The sequence below is a fragment of the Nilaparvata lugens genome, chromosome 1 (genome assembly GCF_014356525.2).
Source record: "Nilaparvata lugens isolate BPH chromosome 1, ASM1435652v1, whole genome shotgun sequence".
Classification (NCBI taxonomy): domain Eukaryota; kingdom Metazoa; phylum Arthropoda; class Insecta; order Hemiptera; family Delphacidae; genus Nilaparvata; species Nilaparvata lugens.
The window spans coordinates 12,341,800-12,359,551 of record NC_052504.1 but is presented as its reverse complement, the minus strand read 5'-3'; the positions used below and the strand labels follow the sequence as shown (position 1 = coordinate 12,359,551).

At 29.7% G+C, this 17,752-nt stretch overlaps 1 protein-coding gene across 2 annotated transcripts in view; it reads left to right on the top strand.

The window, feature by feature from the left end:
• The first annotated feature begins 1,714 nt into the window (after positions 1–1,714).
• The window catches only part of LOC111043365, a 30,335-nt gene continuing 14,297 nt past the window's right edge, over positions 1,715–17,752 (top strand). The window contains exons 1-7 of one of the 2 annotated variants that reach the window (XM_022328291.2): positions 1,715–1,895; positions 2,646–2,820; positions 3,543–3,708; positions 4,931–5,022; positions 5,991–6,253; positions 8,021–8,203; positions 16,965–17,149. In XM_022328291.2, coding sequence (XP_022183983.2) covers positions 1,838–1,895; positions 2,646–2,820; positions 3,543–3,708; positions 4,931–5,022; positions 5,991–6,253; positions 8,021–8,203; positions 16,965–17,149 — 1,122 coding nt within the window. In that variant the 5' untranslated portion in view covers positions 1,715–1,837. Of the gene's footprint in view, positions 1,896–1,957; positions 2,100–2,645; positions 2,821–3,542; positions 3,709–4,930; positions 5,023–5,990; positions 6,254–8,020; positions 8,204–16,964; positions 17,150–17,752 lie in introns of those variants that run through there. The other variant, XM_039430365.1, reaches the window with a different exon arrangement.

Sequence of the window (17,752 nt, the reverse complement as noted above, 5' to 3'; positions counted from 1 at the left end):
TTGATATTGATTTTAATTGAGAATAATAGATGATGAGCATTCTAGAATATTAGGAATGGTATATCTTTAAAGCTTTGCCAGCCGATGATATGAATTATTAACACATTTTCAGAATCATATTCTTAATGCAAATACCGGAACACCTTCGTCACCATCTGAGTGAATCTGAAATTGCAACAATTCTCAAATTCAAGCAACGCAAACTTTAGAGAATTTCATGGTCATCAAGAGCTGAATCATTGTTCTAATAATGGGAGCCTATTGAAACTAGATTAATAATTAAAAATTCATGGTTTGATAATAATAATTCAACCATCTTAATACCTTGGATACTTAGTTTGAGTTATCAATAATCTTGGTTTTGTATTCCCAATAGAAACATAAATTAGGGAAAAAGATGTTTCAATCAAAAATAGGCTACTATATAGATGGAAATCAACTGTGATGTATGATTATAAAGTCAGAAAAAATCCTACTAGGAATTCTTAGAAATACTAGAAGAATTTCTAGTAGGCTATGGTCACAATCTATAAAGACAACGGCGATTCTTTTGAGATAACTTAAAATATAGAAGATTGCCTACTCTTGATAACTAGAAGGAAAAAAGAGCACGATAGTAGATCTATCAGCATACAGCATATTAGTATCGTCAGATACAATTGAAACGTCTTCATTATTCTGCTCGGCCAAAATGCATTGATATGATTGCCGAAAAGGTAAGTTAATTTTTTATTTTTTTTATTGCTATGACTCTCAGGTCCGTCTGCCAGGAGTTAGCTGGTATTGAATACGAATTAATGAAACAACATTAATATTAAAAAAAGTAGATTAATACTTATTATTCCAAAAAATCCAAACCATAAGTAATTATGAATGATACCTTCAAACTGTATTCAAAGAAACATACCTTTCACAGGTTGAACAGTTACACAAATGAGCAATATAGTTTATAGTTGATTTTACTTGCTTGATTTTGAAAAAGAGCAAGACTACATTTTTTGCGAGAAGATAATAACTTTACCAGAAGGTTTATTTTTAATACCTTTATAATAATCTTTACTTAGAAAGCAGATAGTGGAAATAATAAATAAGGATTAGCACTGTAATATTAACGATTTATTATTAATCTTCATTTTTTAGTGCTAATTGGTACACAAATTTCTCAAGGATGAGAACAACGCTTTTATAATACCTATCTGCAAATGACAGAAATATCTTTTATAATGACATTTTAGTCTGCTAAATTGTGATATCCTAAATACACTCCATCCAACTATTGAATAAATTCAACTAACTTGAAGATATTAACGTGTTTTGTTTTTCTAATATTTGTTTTGAAATTTTCATTTAAATTGTAAGAAATTTAGCTCGTTACAATGCTCAACATTAAAAAAATGACACTAGTAATTTGAGTGGAATATACCAGTTTTTGCTAATTAGTGATTGAAAGTTTTACAAAAATTTCAATGATGACATTTTTGGAAACAAAACAATACTTCAGCTATGAATATTCAAAACATTCAGTTGAAAACTGATGTTTAGATGACCTTCATGAAATGAAACGGAAATTAGTCGTCAATAAACCATACAAGCCCACAAATATGACAAAAGCATGAAGCTGTAACAGAAGAAGGTTTCAAATAGGAATTTGATGACAAAAGATTTGCATGAATAACAAGTAGAGACTCTCCTAGATGTTAGTATCACTGCCAGTGTGGGTGTGAGATTTTCACTTACTATACACTACTCTTATCTAATCTCAGTCTGGAATGGATGACACAGCAGAGCAGGTGTCGAATTAGAGTGCTATGTTTCAAGAGGACTATATCCACTGATAATGGCTGGCAACACGTTTATATTACGGCTGTTTTTTGTAACCGTATCAACGGCTTTTAGTGAGTACCGACAATTTAATAGAATAACGAAATTTATCAGAATAATGAATCATCAAGATAGTTGCTCGATATAAATCATCCTAGTTGAGTCAAAATATAATTTATATAATTGTAGTTCATTGTTTTATAGAATATAATTGTTTGAAAATGTTGCAGGCAAAGTTTTCTAATACAGCAAGGCTAAACTCAATGAATGTTAGAAAAGTAAGTTTTCTTACTGTCCCGACAACAACTATGAGGGGAACTACTGGAAAATCTTGCCCTTTACACTTAATGCCCTTTTTAGATCTGAAAACGTAATCTAGAACTCAATTTTTGAGAGAGCAAAGTTTATGGATTCGTTAGTTTTGGAATGATTGATTGAGAAACCAGGTTTGAACTTGTAAGTTATATCTCTGTAAGCTGGGAGACATAACAACTTGAAAAACGATGAATTACAACAATAATTTTACTTCTTGAAGTAAATTCAGATGTAATTGGTTGAAATCCGTTACAGTGCAGTGTTATAAACAAAAATAAACAGAAACTAGAAGGGTAGCTCATATTATTTGACAATATGATATTTTTGCAAAGTTTTCATAGTTTATCTTTGAAGGAAAATTTGAATAGAAACATACAATAATTCTATTAAAGTATGATTTTGTAATGTTATAAATATTGATATCTTGTATTCACACGGATTTGATTATTTGGATAACTTGAAAATTGGGCTGATGTCGGATTTTTTTTCTTTTTTCTACAACTAATTAGCTAAAGTTCATCTACAAAAAATAATCCCTGAACATTTGACCAAGTGCTATGAATATCCACCCAAACAACTTCTGCCAAGAACAATGGACACTCTAATAGAAATAATCAGGAAGATTGAATCAGCTCCAGGATTCAATATGGATATGAAAATGTTTGCTACGACTCTGTTACATAGGTGAGTTGATAAAAACCTCAATTGTATTATTGTGATATATTTGCAAAATTGATGAATACTATTTTATTTGCATTATGAATAATATTTATATATAATTACGAAAATAAATTTAATAGGCTACTATTATAGGCTATTAGTGAAGTAGAAAAACATTACACTATGTCCTAAATTTATTATCGCAGGACATCTAGTCAATTTCAAAACCACAATTATGTTTATTTAAAAATTTATCTGCACAGTGCATAATTTAATTTTTGAAAACATTTGAATTTAAAAACGCTTGTATTTCCGGCTAAAGATTTGCAAAGAAAACACGTTTCCAATAATTATTGTAAAATTAATTCAATTTTTCAAAAGGCTAAGACTTATGACTCTATCACTTGCTGATTATTATTGTAGAATTTAATTTCAAGTTCCTATTTCATTAATTGACAAAAGGAAAGATGCCAAGTTTTCCTTGGACTAAAAATTAATAATGATGCTGTAATAGCAGATTGTAGGGAAAATTAATATGATTTAACAAAATTTGAAATCTACAACTTCTTGGTTGTAATTTAAATGCAAATTTCTAAACTGAATTTAATGTAATATTGATAAAACTTGAATAAATCATCAGGAAATATACAGAACGAAATCTCTAAGAAGACAGACAATACCCAGGGTATTCCCAGGGAATCAGAATATGATTGTACGGTATTGAAAAATGTTTTGCTATATTTCAGATTTCGAGTAGACGGAATAGAAAGAGATCCAGATGTTTTGACATTGATAGCAGTTCCTTATCGAATATCGGGATTCCAAGCCTACAGACAACAAATTCTATTTGACTACCTTCTTCCAGTCAGCTCTAGGTACCATTATTTCAATGTTTTGAACGACGTAGAAAAGGTGAGTGCTATTAATGTTTCTAAATAATTTAATCACTAAGTCTTGTTACCAAATTTCGGTTGTAAAAAAATGAAATTTTTATTTTTAATTGGCGCAATATAATGCTGCTTCTAATATTCCCAAATTACAACTTTTTAATAGTTGAAGAGACTTGAGATCAAAGATTTAATTTAATTTAAGATTTTCTTATTAAATTTTGGGATTCAATTTGTATTCTTATAATCTGTGAAGTTGAGAAGAATCTTCATAAGTTGCTTGATGAATATTCTTCATCTGTATGATGATGATTGTGATAATGGTAGGCTAAAGAATGATTCATAATGCTAATGGGTCTGTCTCATTAGTTTACCATCGTCAAAATGTCAACCTCAATGTCAGAAAACAGAAACAATGAATGAAGAGAAAGGGGGATCTGACACAAAAGAGATGGAAACGCTAATAATTGGAATTGCATTTCGAAACAAAACGAATGCTACATGCATTTTCAAAGACATCCAATTCGAATCAAATTTCATTTTCCAAACTTAGATAAAAATTCCAAATGTAGCCCAAGATCAAGTAGATCAATGGTATTCCAATACCTGATAATATTATTAATATTGATATTATTGTAAAGTAAATATTGATGTTGTGGAACTTACCCATAATTGGAGAGACTTGAGAAATTGTCAAAAAATCCACTTTATTTTAATAAAAACTATTATTATTTTCACAGGGGCACACACGAAAGCATGCTCTTTAGAAATAATAGTTTTTACTAAATGATTGAATGTTTTTGAAAATTATGAATATGTGGATATCTTGAGGGAAGAAAATTACATATCATAGAATTATTACAAAATAAAAATTTCCTTTAAATCAACTGATATTAATCAATTTCTTCCAGGGGGTCTCCTAGAGGCAGTGTTTTTTTGACCTCTCCTCCTTGCACTGTTGTATTTTCAGTGTTTATTATTGATTGTGACGATTCAATGTTGTGAAGCTTGTCTTTTATATGCAACTACTTGAATAAATGAAATTTGATTGATTGATTTAAATGGAGTGAATTTTTTGACAATTTCTCAAGTCTCTTCAATTACCTGATAATATTATTTTTTAGATAATATTATTATGTAGATATTTTATTTCAGCAATTTAGACGACATTTAGAATTATTGCAATAGCTTTGACAATTATTCTAACCTTTCGAAATTAAAACTGAGCACTTTCAAAATTGTTCTAGTGCACTTTACATCGAATGCTGTCGAGCACAGTTGATCCCTGGCAAAGAGGCGACGAAAGCATGACATGTCCTCAGACAGTATTTAGCCCAATGTAAGTAGAAACATTTTCCCGGTTATTTTCACTCACGGTTTATTCAAAATTGCATTAATGCTGATTTAATAATTAAGCACCAGAATATTGTTACTATACTATTCCTGTATTTATTATAAATAAATATCACTTCATCTCACCAAAAACAGTATCTGATGATTAATGGATGTGTTATTTTGCTATGATGTAGCTAATTATGTAGCTGGGTTTGATTTGTGTGGTTGAGGATTAAAGTTCATATGCATAGATGAAGTTCCTAGAAAAGTTTCAAGACAAATTTTATGGTCACACGTTGCCAGATAATCTTTTTAACAATGTAGAAATATAATTAATTACCATAACAAAATATTCAGTCTTTATTCTGAAAGTTTATTAATAATTGATCATTGAGAAATATTTTCTCTTGACGAATGAAATATAACTGATTATTATTGATATGATATAAGATAATACTATATATATTATATAATAAGAAAAAAAAGATATAAAAAAAATGAAAAGTTGATATTACATGAGATATACCGGTATCAGTTATCCTCTATAGAAGTCAGTGGCAGGGCAGAAAATCGGCAAAGATCGTATCTTTCTCCACTGCCATTCATTCATTCAATCGTATGGTTTCGATGCCAACATCGACATTTGTTTTAGGAAATAAAAATCAGGTCTTAGACCCTCATATTCAGAAACATAAAATATCAGTTTCAGGTCAAGCCTAAAATAAAAAAAAAAATTCAGTTATTCTCCCTCAGCCATACAATTCTATTCTTAGCGGCTTTAACCAGTCTGTAGCTCTGTGTGTGGCTTCATGCATCTCTCTGAAATCTCCGCCTCAATGGATTGGACTGACATTACAACTGTCATGGATTGGACCTCACTATATAGTGATTCACTGTAAATATTTTTATAAACCTTTTTATTATTCATACCATATCAGAAACACTACGGTACTACCTGATCTATGATTGTAGAACGCCAGCGTCGCAGCCGTTGGGAGCGAAGGGTGCGAAAATGAGCAGTTGCCCTGAGGAGTGGGGCGTGGTGAGCGAGGGCAAGACGGCAGTGAGCGCTGGCACAGTTCTAGCGGCCATAGCGGCTGCACTCTCGCCTGTCGAGCTGTCGCAGCTGCAGCTGCTGTCCAGTCTGCAGCGCCAGCAGCGCGACTTCAGGCAGGGCCGCACTGCCGACCTTGGCGACAGCTATGTCAACAACACCTGGGCTGCTACACTGGCAGGTCGGCAACAATGTTCTCTAAGCTTTTTGAGACCCATAGAGAAAAGATGGTAGAGAAGATAACTCATGGTATAAAAGGTCGTTTAAGATCCATATTTCATATTTTTCAAATAAGTGTATTATTTCTAAAGTTTTTTATTCATTGTGATACATTCTGTGATTCATTTAAAGTATTATGTCAACATTCAAAATTCAAAATCTTCAAATCATTATTCCTGGATCAAAAATCAAGTGCCAAAGCAGTGTGTGACATCATAACCTCAAACTTTCTTCTTTTTCTTCTTCGATGGCGCTACAGCCCAAATCGAGTACTGGCCTCCTCAATACTGCGCCTCCATCCATCACGATCTCTTGCCTTCATTCTCCAATTCCTGATGCGAAGAAGTTCTGCAGCATCCTTTGAGATGCCATCCACCCACCTCAAACTTTGGACAACATTAAATTTTATCAAAATTTTTGGAATAGTACAGGCTCAGTCTTTTTTTTCCTTCAATGTCATATTTATTATTATGATTTTAGTATTTTGTACAATAAATAAATAAATGGAATATTTCAAGCCAATTTTTCGTTAATTCAAGCCGATTACTGTCTATTATAACTATGTTGGCCGGGTGAGAGTGCAAGAACGGAAAATTATAAGATTCTACCAGCCTCACATAGATTCACGAAGAAGAAAAACTACTAGGACTATTGGATTGAGTTAACATTGAAATTTTCAACATAAACGCCCTATACCCTTAGTTTTTGACAAGTCTGTTTTTTCGTTTCTGACTATTGTATTATTTTCTCTATCCAATAAATAAATATACACCATGGTATTATTTGCTTTATCCAAATAAATAAATAAAAAAACACCATGGTATTATTTGTTCTATCTAATAAATAAATATACACCATGGGATATTCATTTATTTATTTACAAAAAAATACATACATACAGATATCTTCTTATACTATATTTTCTCTATGCCCAAGTACCTACCATCTCGGTTTATACGGATATAGTTTAGCCTACCTTCAATATTCCTTCATGTAATATTGTAAATAAGATTAGTAACATTTATTTTTGAATATAATTAAAAAATTCCTGTTGTTAAATCCTGATTATGAGGTAAATATTTTATGAAAACGTTAATACTATTACAATTTATAAAATCAATTCACTAATATGGGCTAATTTGTTCAAATTAGTAAAACAATATAAAAACTTGTACACAACCAATGATGTAAACTTTAAAGCTTTTGAAATGTTTTAATAAAAGAGCACTTCAAGTTTTTACATTTTTTTTATTAATATGACAATTTAATGTAGTCCATTTTGATTTATTTTTGTTAACAGTCTGTGATTTTGTAACTACCGATATTTAATGTTTTGAATGTTGTTGAATTTTTGACTATTGTAATAGTTAATAATTATATACTTAATAAATTATATATTAATTAACAAACGAAAATCCTAATTGAATGCTGTGAATGTTGAATAATAATAATTATTTATTAACTAGAATTTGAATAAATGCAATTTCTGATTCATTTCAATCTATTCTAATACTCTTGACGATCTCAAGAGCCTTCTACAATAAAATAATTTGATTTGAGTCAAAGATTAATTATTGTTGAAGTAGACAATTTCCTAAAATCAGTAGTTGAAACGATTGAATATTGACTTTTTCATATTATATTGCAACTAATTAAAACTTTCCCGCACGTTACCTATTGTACCATGGAGTAAGAGGTCAAAACGTATTTTTTTCCTTTTCTGTTTCAGGAGATTTAGCAGAAGTGATTGAGTTCCAAGCAGCCAACGTGGAGGACATATTTCTGGGAGCGAATGGGGTGTGGAACGACACAATCATCCCGACTGCTTACTACTTCACATCGCTTGAGAAGAAACGCATCGAGAAAAAAACTTGGCAAATCACTGATGCTGAGGCTCTAGGAGGGGTTGATGGCAAGTAATTCAATAAATCATAAAATCCTACATTCATTTGTATGAATGAAATTAAAAAAAAACCACTAGAAATAAGGAAAAGTGACTCTCTTAGGCCCGGTTGCACAAAAGCCGGTTAAATTTTAACCGTGATTAATCCCACGAGAACCAATCAGAGAAGCCGTCTCATCAAAAAAGGCTTTCTCTGATTGGTTTTCGTGAAATTAATCACGGTTAAATTTTAACCGGCTTTTGTACAACCTGCACATAGAGTTTTCTGCAGAGCACTTACAGATTGTTTATTTAAGTTGAATGAAACATGGTCTGTTAGGAATGTCCTACGATAAAACATTACATTATTTGAGCTTGTGCCTTATGGCTTATACCATATAGAATAGAATACTTTTTTAATCTAGTAATAATTAATCTATGATTGTGGGAAGACGCTGAAGGACTGTGATAAGGGTGGCTGGCATCACTGCGGAGAAGATTAAAAATAGAGAAATCTTCAGACGAAAAGTGCGGAGTGTGATCTACGGGGAGGAAGAGGAAAGAAGGAGATGTGAGCCCCACAAAATTGAACAGCTGAGAAAGGATAGATCAGAAAGAATTGATGTGGGCACAGAGAGGCGAATGGAGCAGCGGAACATAACACATTATGGTGGTCCAAAATATTGATTACACGTACTCTCTCAAAAAAGCTATTCGAAAAAATTAACTACTTCTTATACTCTTTTTGCATACTCATTTCATTATATTGTATTTCCTTTTGTGAACTATTTTAGCGACACTACAGTCTAATATCTTTGAATATTAGTTATTAAAACTAGTACTCACTGTGGAGCACTTTCGGATTTTTAGAATCCATTTTCAACACTGAAATTCGGATTCAAAAAATCTGAAAGCGCTCCACAGTGAGTACTAGTTTTAATAACTAATATTCAAAGATTGGGGCGTTTCGTGTGTCTACTTTTATTGTATCGGCACCGAAACCCCACTTCAGAGATAGAATCATTTGATACTCTTATTTTCCAAGAAGGATTTTGCCTCTTGTCTAATAAAAATATTCATCATTCTACTCTGGATCCTAAACTAACAAATTTACTATTTTCATTAAGTTGACAATGCGTAGGCAATAAATAAAATACATTGCATCTGATTACTTTTATTGAAAACTTTTCAAGTTTACAAAATAAAAGAATGTTACACAATAAAAAACTTATTACTATCAAACCTATACTCTGAAATATGTTTTCTTTTTGACAAGACCTAATTTTTAAAATAATGAACAAATTTTACTGATTTTCTGAAAATAGATTAGATTAATTAATTTTTACTCACGTGAATTTAGCCTAAGATTCCACTTTTAATTTTAAACACCTTAAAAATTTAAATTGACACTTTCAAAAGTTACATTAACAAACAAATTTTCTACTTTATGTTTAATTGAACAAATAAATGAAATAATAAGCTGTTAATTAGAATTTTACCAATAAATGTGGAGCAACCAAATTTTTTGTCCTAACTCGTGGAATCTCAGATGAAAAAGGTACGAAACAAACAGGATATATTATAAACTTCCTTTACCTAGAGCAAATAAATCTCAATGCTACTGAAATCTGAGTTATATAATTCAATGTATCAACCAAATAAAAGTTAAATTTTAAGTTATAATCTGATTATTTAATTTGTACACTGTCAAAACTTTATAAAAAATTAAATAAACTATTGTTACAATTCAAACGAGTTCATTTATTCAACCTGATTTATTGACATTAAAAGGCGGCAAGTTTAAAATTTTGTTTTGGCGGTACGAGATTGACAAGTTTGAACTACAAAATTAATTCTCTCTCAAGTTAACTTGATAATATTTAATGTGACATTTTTCATTATTTTTTCCTAACATTACAAATGCCCGCCTTCAACAATAAAAAAATTTATTTTCAATTTTGAAAAAATTTAAAATTGATTTTTTTTTTTTATAAGTGTAATTACACAAAGTATAGAAATTCTAAATCAAGATTATTACATCGAATATACTGAAATAATTATTTTTTTTTATATAAAGCAATTGCATTTAATTCTCATAGCAAAATTTAAGTATGTCAAAAAATATTCAAATGATTATTAATTCATATAAGAAAATTACAAAATTATTTCCGTTACATTTTTTGCATAACAATCTAGAATGTATATTGTCAAAATTTTCATCAAAATGAATACCTTATAGATATAAACAAATGTCAAACTGTAAGAATAAAATTCCATAAGTTAATAATAAATGAATATAGATTATTAGAATACAAAACAAATATAGAATAAATCAATGATGTATAGTGGATATATTCATGTTATAAAAAACATTCTCAAATACTCATACTCAATTATAGTCTATTTACGAAGAATAGTTCAATATATGAAGACACTTTCAATATATTTACGTCGATGAATGTTTTTTGCGATGAAATGTTTTATGTGATGATCAATGATGATGAAGAATGTTTTTATTCCAATGAATGCGAAGATGGTAGCAGCATAGAACTCTAGAAGTTCTTGTAGACCAACTCGTTCTTGAAGTACCATGGAATTGTAGTCATCAGTCATCATTGAAGAATTATAGTCACAAATTGTAGACATCGCAAACATCTCGTTTCATTTTTCTTAGTGCTTCTAAAATTTTTTAGGAGTGATTTTTTTTTTTTTTTTATTCTCGAAGATAATATGACAGCATACAGATTTCAGACACATCTTATGCAGTAATAACTTGTAGATATATTGTGAATAACTTGAAGATATTGTAGATTTCAGTCATGATTTTTTTTTTTTTTTTTTTTTTTTTAGCATCAATGAGAAAGTTCATTTGATAGAAGTTCTTGTAGAAATAACTATTTCATTCGATAGTTATTACGAGTTTTGAAGATCAATTTGACATTTTGTAAAGCAGGAACATTGTTTACAAAAATCCATTTGACTTGGATTTAGATGAAAATGTTACAAAAATCCATTAAACTTGGTTTTATGCGAATCTCGAAGATCAATTTTAACAATTTTTTACAACTGGAACATTTTTGGATTTAGACGAAGATGAAAGTTCATTTGCAGGCACATTCGTAGATACATCTCGTTATTTTTTAATCACTCATTTCTTTTACTTCTCACTTTTACATGTCCATACTCGTTTAGATAGCACTTTTATTTGTAGTTGTAGTTGCATTATGTGCAAGTGGAAAATTTTGAAAGGATTAACTTAAGGAATGGAGTGAGTTGCTAGAAAGGATTCACTGTTGCCAATATCTAGAAAGGAATAGCTTTTTTAAGGTAAGGTAAATTTTAGGTAAAGGTTTCTTGCAATGCAAAATCTTGAAGTTCTTGTGACTATAATTTCTGGAACACTCTCTATGTGGAATGACATCTTTACGCTGTGGAATGGAGTTAGGCCACATCTCAGCTTGAAGTTCTGCGACGAAGTTCCATACCACTACCATTTTATTTTCAGCAATTTCGTTGTCGTAGAATATTGAAGATTCGAAGATATCATTCACATTTGTATTATACGTTGCAGTGTTATTCGATGCACTAGTAGTCACTTTCACGTCAAGAATGTATGAGCATTTAAGAATAAAAAATTACTATTTAAATTTTTAATAAGAATAAAAAATATATATATATTTTTTAAAGATAAGTTTTAGAATTGACTATTACTCAAAAATATAGTTAAGTTGATAAATCGTCAGTCATATTTCAAACAAAATGAATCATGAATATTGTAAGTTCATGAATTTATCCACAAATTTCAAGTAAATCATAAAATAAAATATTGACAGAAGAGTTATACTAAATATTTAGATAGGATATTAGTGATCAATTAGCATATGAATCAATTTTAATTAAACAATATTATTATTTCAAGTACGTACACATTATTATTACTGAATACAAGTGAATATAGAATAAATATATCAATTAACAACAATATTATATTATTTATTCCTTTATTTAAATCGTTTCAATGGTTTTCAGCAATTTATTTTCAATTAATTTGAACATTCATTATTTTATTAATCATTAATGTCAATCATTTGTTTATGAATTTACTATAAAAGTAGGAATTTAAACACAATGAAATTTAAATATTACTTATAAATTTTCCAAAACTTTCAAAATACGTTTCATCAAGTCATTTAAATCATTGTATTACCAACACAAGCTACATGGTCATTCATAAGCACAAATTACATTACACAAAATTTATGAGCATCCCTTAAGACTTCAAGGTCAGGATTTCTTACTCAAACAAAATACAATTATAAATCAATAATTACTAATACATACCAACAAGAATACTAAACAACAGTACCAATACAATAGATTTCATGACTCAATAAAATTTGTTTGAATTACATTATTATTTTAAACAAAGTTTCATTTTCTACAGGTGATTTAACAAAGTGTTATAGTATTCAATTGCATATTTTTTATTTTAGAATGATTCTCAAGCCATTGATCACGTAAGTTTAGAAAAATTAATCATCTTTATGGTAAAAACGCTTCATCATAAACTTATTTACTTTCAAAATTTTTCCAGTTTTTATTTCTTCAAGTTCATAACAACCCTTTCTTAAATCTTTTACTACAACATACGGTCCCTTATATTTTGCACACAGTTTCGCAGATATTTTCTTCAATTTGTTAGATAGAATGTAATTTTTTATCAAGACTTGATCACCTACATTGAATCTACATGGATTTTTATTTCTCATATTCTGTTTAAATCTTCTGATTACTCCTTTATTTTTTATATTAATTAATACTCTTCTATTTCTAAGTTCTTCGGGTTCTAGTTCAAATTTATTATCAGGAGGAAATCTAATACTTTTGAAAACTAAATGACCTAATTTTTTATTCATCATCATCTCTACTGGAATCTGTCCTGTTGTTTCATGAAAGTTACAGTTAATGATGTATTATTTGTGATGCTCCATATCCAGGCGGCGGGTAGTTGAACTGCTGCGGAAACATCATTGGATTTCTAGGATGAAAATTACCTGGTTGATTCATGTTTTGATTCATTTGATTCATGTTTGCATTATTTGATTGTCTACGATCTTCCTGACGTTGTTGATAACCTGATCTTTGAAAGTTGTGATTATTTCTTCTATTATCAAAATTATTGCGTCCTACCTGATCAAATCTTCGATTGTCATTTGACTGATTCTTTTCTTGATTTTCTTGATTGTTTTGATTTTTGTTCACCCTATATTCATCTAATAAACTGAATGCATCCAACACCTTAATAAATTCTTCTGCATTCTTTACATTTCTAACAATTGCAGCGGTAATTATATTTTCATTGTAATGATTTTTCAACATTTCAAAAATTGTGTCTTTGTCAATAGCCGGAATTAAATTTTTACAGATGTTAAATTTGGAAATAAAATATTCACTTAAAGTTAACTTACTACCAATGACGTATTTTCCAAATTGAAGTTCTTGTCGTGCTTTCTTCTGGATGTCTTGCGACCACATCTTCAAGATGAATTTGTTTTTGAAGCTTTCAAAACTGTCAATATCGGTTTTTACAAAATCCCACCATTCTTGTTGTTGATAAGTTTTATTCAAATTATTGTCCAAAATACTTTTTATTTTTCCCCATTCATTAATATGGTTACGAGATAAATATTCAGTTAAGCTATTGATGAAGTTCATAGGATTTCTCCTGTCAATCGACATTTGAAATTCGTATTTGTCAGAAGGAAAGCAATTATTTACTTGCGGTACAAAGTTCACTTGTGATGAGATTTTTTTCTGTAATTTATCAACTGTTTCACTGTTTTTCTCTACATTCAACTGTAAGGTACAGACCTTGACAGCTTCTTCGTTCTGCCTAACTTCCAAAATATTCAGATTCTTAGTGATCCTATCTTCTAAATTGATTTGCATGGCTGATTGTTGGTGAACACTAGCCCTAACATTTTCCATCTCTTCATTAATATTATTAATTTCATCTTTCAATTGACTTGTATTTTTGTTCATTGTTTCGGTTACCTGACCTACTTGTACCTCAAGTTTTTTAGTTTTGACCTGCATTTCTTCGATTTCTTTGTTATTTTTCATACAGTATTGATCTAACCTACTTTCTTGTTTTGTAATTTTTTTGTCTAGTTCTGACCTAACCTTCTCAATTTTCTTGTCCTGGCATTCAACTTTCTGATTTATTGTTTGAAACTGTGCTTTTATTTCATTAAACTTCTCATCAAACTTATCATTTTGTCTGTTAAGTTTTTGGTTTAAACCATTAATTTCATTTTTTACACTGTTAATTTCACTTTTAATTTCATTTTTAATTTCATTTATTGCTTCATCTTGTTTTTTAAATTCATTTTTTATACTTCTGTTTTGTTCTTCAAGAAACTTCATCAAGATATCCATTTTAGAATTTACATTATAAAGTGAATCGCTAGATTGAGCAATAGAATCTTCAATGTTTTGTTGAGCATCATTGTTTGAATTATTGACTTGATCATTTGAAATCTTTAAATTTGAATCATCAACTTCTTGTAGTTCAGGTTTATTACAATTCCTATCGTTTTGATCGAGGAAACCAACAAAATCTTCACCTAAGGATTCATTTGACTCTACTAGGGTTAAGTTCAGTTGTTCTTGCGACTCCATATCACTTGAATTCAATACAATAGTATCATTGGATGTATCAAACTCTTGCATTGTACTTTCCCTATCTTCTAATTCATCTACCATTATAGTATCTTTGGACGCTTCAGATTCATGAATCAATTTTTCCATTTTGGTTGATGTCTTCGTCTTACTTCTTAGTAGATAGTTGTTCATCAGAACGCAGTATTTTGAATACAGATATAATCATTTACAATGTTTTCTATAATTTACCTCGCATTTCAACTCAATGAACTTAACTGATTTGTAATCTAACCTAGTCAAAATCATTCAAAGTATCTCTTAGCGTCACTATCAAATTCTAACCTAACCATGAACTTTTCAAGTTTCAACATTTATTATTTGTGGTCGTTTCGTGAATATTTTGTTTCGATTTTCCCCACCAGGGATGCCATTTGGGGCGTTTCGTGTGTCTACTTTTATTGTATCGGCACCGAAACCCCACTTCAGAGATAGAATCATTTGATACTCTTATTTTCCAAGAAGGATTTTGCCTCTTGTCTAATAAAAATATTCATCATTCTACTCTGGATCCTAAACTAACAAATTTACTATTTTCATTAAGTTGACAATGCGTAGGCAATAAATAAAATACATTGCATCTGATTACTTTTATTGAAAACTTTTCAAGTTTACAAAATAAAAGAATGTTACACAATAAAAAACTTATTACTATCAAACCTATACTCTGAAATATGTTTTCTTTTTGACAAGACCTAATTTTTAAAATAATGAACAAATTTTACTGATTTTCTGAAAATAGATTAGATTAATTAATTTTTACTCACGTGAATTTAGCCTAAGATTCCACTTTTAATTTTAAACACCTTAAAAAATTTAAATTGACACTTTCAAAAGTTACATTAACAAACAAATTTTCTACTTTATGTTTAATTGAACAAATAAATGAAATAATAAGCTGTTAATTAGAATTTTACCAATAAATGTGGAGCAACCAAATTTTTTGTCCTAACTCGTGGAATCTCAGATGAAAAAAGGTACGGAAACAAACAGGATATATTATAAACTTCCTTTACCTAGAGCAAATAAATCTCAATGCTACTGAAATCTGAGTTATATAATTCAATGTATCAACCAAATAAAAGTTAAATTTTAAGTTATAATCTGATTATTTAATTTGTACACTGTCAAAACTTTATAAAAAATTAAATAAACTATTGTTACAATTCAAACGAGTTCATTTATTCAACCTGATTTATTGACATTAAAAGGCGGCAAGTTTAAAATTTTGTTTTGGCGGTACGAGATTGACAAGTTTGAACTACAAAATTAATTCTCTCTCAAGTTAACTTGATAATATTTAATGTGACATTTTTCATTATTTTTTCCTAACATTACAAGATATTAGACTGTAGTGTCGCTAAAATAGTTCACAAAAAGATTATTACATGCAGTTCGTCATGGATAATGAAATAAATGAGTATATTGTATTTGTATTATGAATTAATAATAATCTCTCATCTTGCAGAACATTGTACTAATTTATAATTTTATTGAATCTTTATTTCACTGTTCTTAAAACAATTCACAAATAACTTTGATTTTGATAATTGATGAAATATAAAACTTGTTTCAAGTATTACGTTGCAGGCAGTACCTGATTTAAGGAAATATTTTTGTATGCTGTAGGCTAGACTTAGAAATCTTTATGTTTTTTATAAGTTTAGTTGTTTCTTTTATAATTTTGTACATTGATCACACTTAGGCCTACTGGAAAAGTGATCAATTAATGTGCAAGTTGTGCATTTCCTTTTTTTTGTTAATGTTTTTTACTAGAGTAAAGAAATTCATTTATTTATTCAATTCCCAACTTTCTAAATAATATTGAACGAGTGCAGCGACTTTTTGACTAGACTAAAGGCTCGGGTTTGAATACATAACTAGTCCGTTGGCCATAAAAATTAACTCTCTCCTTTGTCCTTTTTGATAATATAAGAGGATTAAATTAAAATTACCTAAGAATAAAATGTAGTTGATTGTAATGTGGCTAGTTTATTTTAGACTATAAAGTATATAATACAATAAATATGTTTTGAAAAAAGTTAAAAATACTGAATCGGATTATTTTCAGGACTGATTCTAGCCCGAGAAGTTTCCTCATTGACAAATAACATGTACCAACCAAGGCTGTCACAGGTTATTGAGATGTACTACTCCACAAAAGGACTGTTTCTGAATAGCAATATACAGGCATGCTATCGGGAGCAAAACATTAAAAATATAATGCAGAGCGAGAAACAGAATCTTCTTTCACAGGTAATATCATAGTCAACTCTAAAACAAGGCTCCGGCGTACGATATCGCAACGTCGCAGTGTAGGCCTAGAATCTAATACATGATTGGTAAAAAAGATTAAAAAAAATACCAGCTGATCTTTTTCACCAATCATGTATTAGATTCTAGGCCTACGCTGCGACGTTGCAATATCGTAGGCCGGGGCCTTGTATTAGAGTTGGCTATGGTAATATCAATAACACACAGGTTTACAATACAGGTATTATCAATAATACGTGTTCATAATGGAGGGGACTATTTGATTTGTTTGAAAATATTTTAGAAGTTCCTAGGGATATATAGGTAGTGAGATCAATTCACGTTATAAAGTCGAAGGGAATGGTACCATGGCAGGGTTGCCAATTTTCTACTACCATTGCCTTCTAAGGTTTGATAAGCTATCAGAGATGATAGCTGTTATTCAAATCATCCCAGGATATCTGATATTATATTAATAGTTTATTCTTGTCAATAATAATCAATTATATCTCAAATCTATTACTGGTATATTCACCAAGAATACACCTTCCATGAAAGGATATACTTCTTCATGATTTAATAACAGACATTCATTATAAATATTTT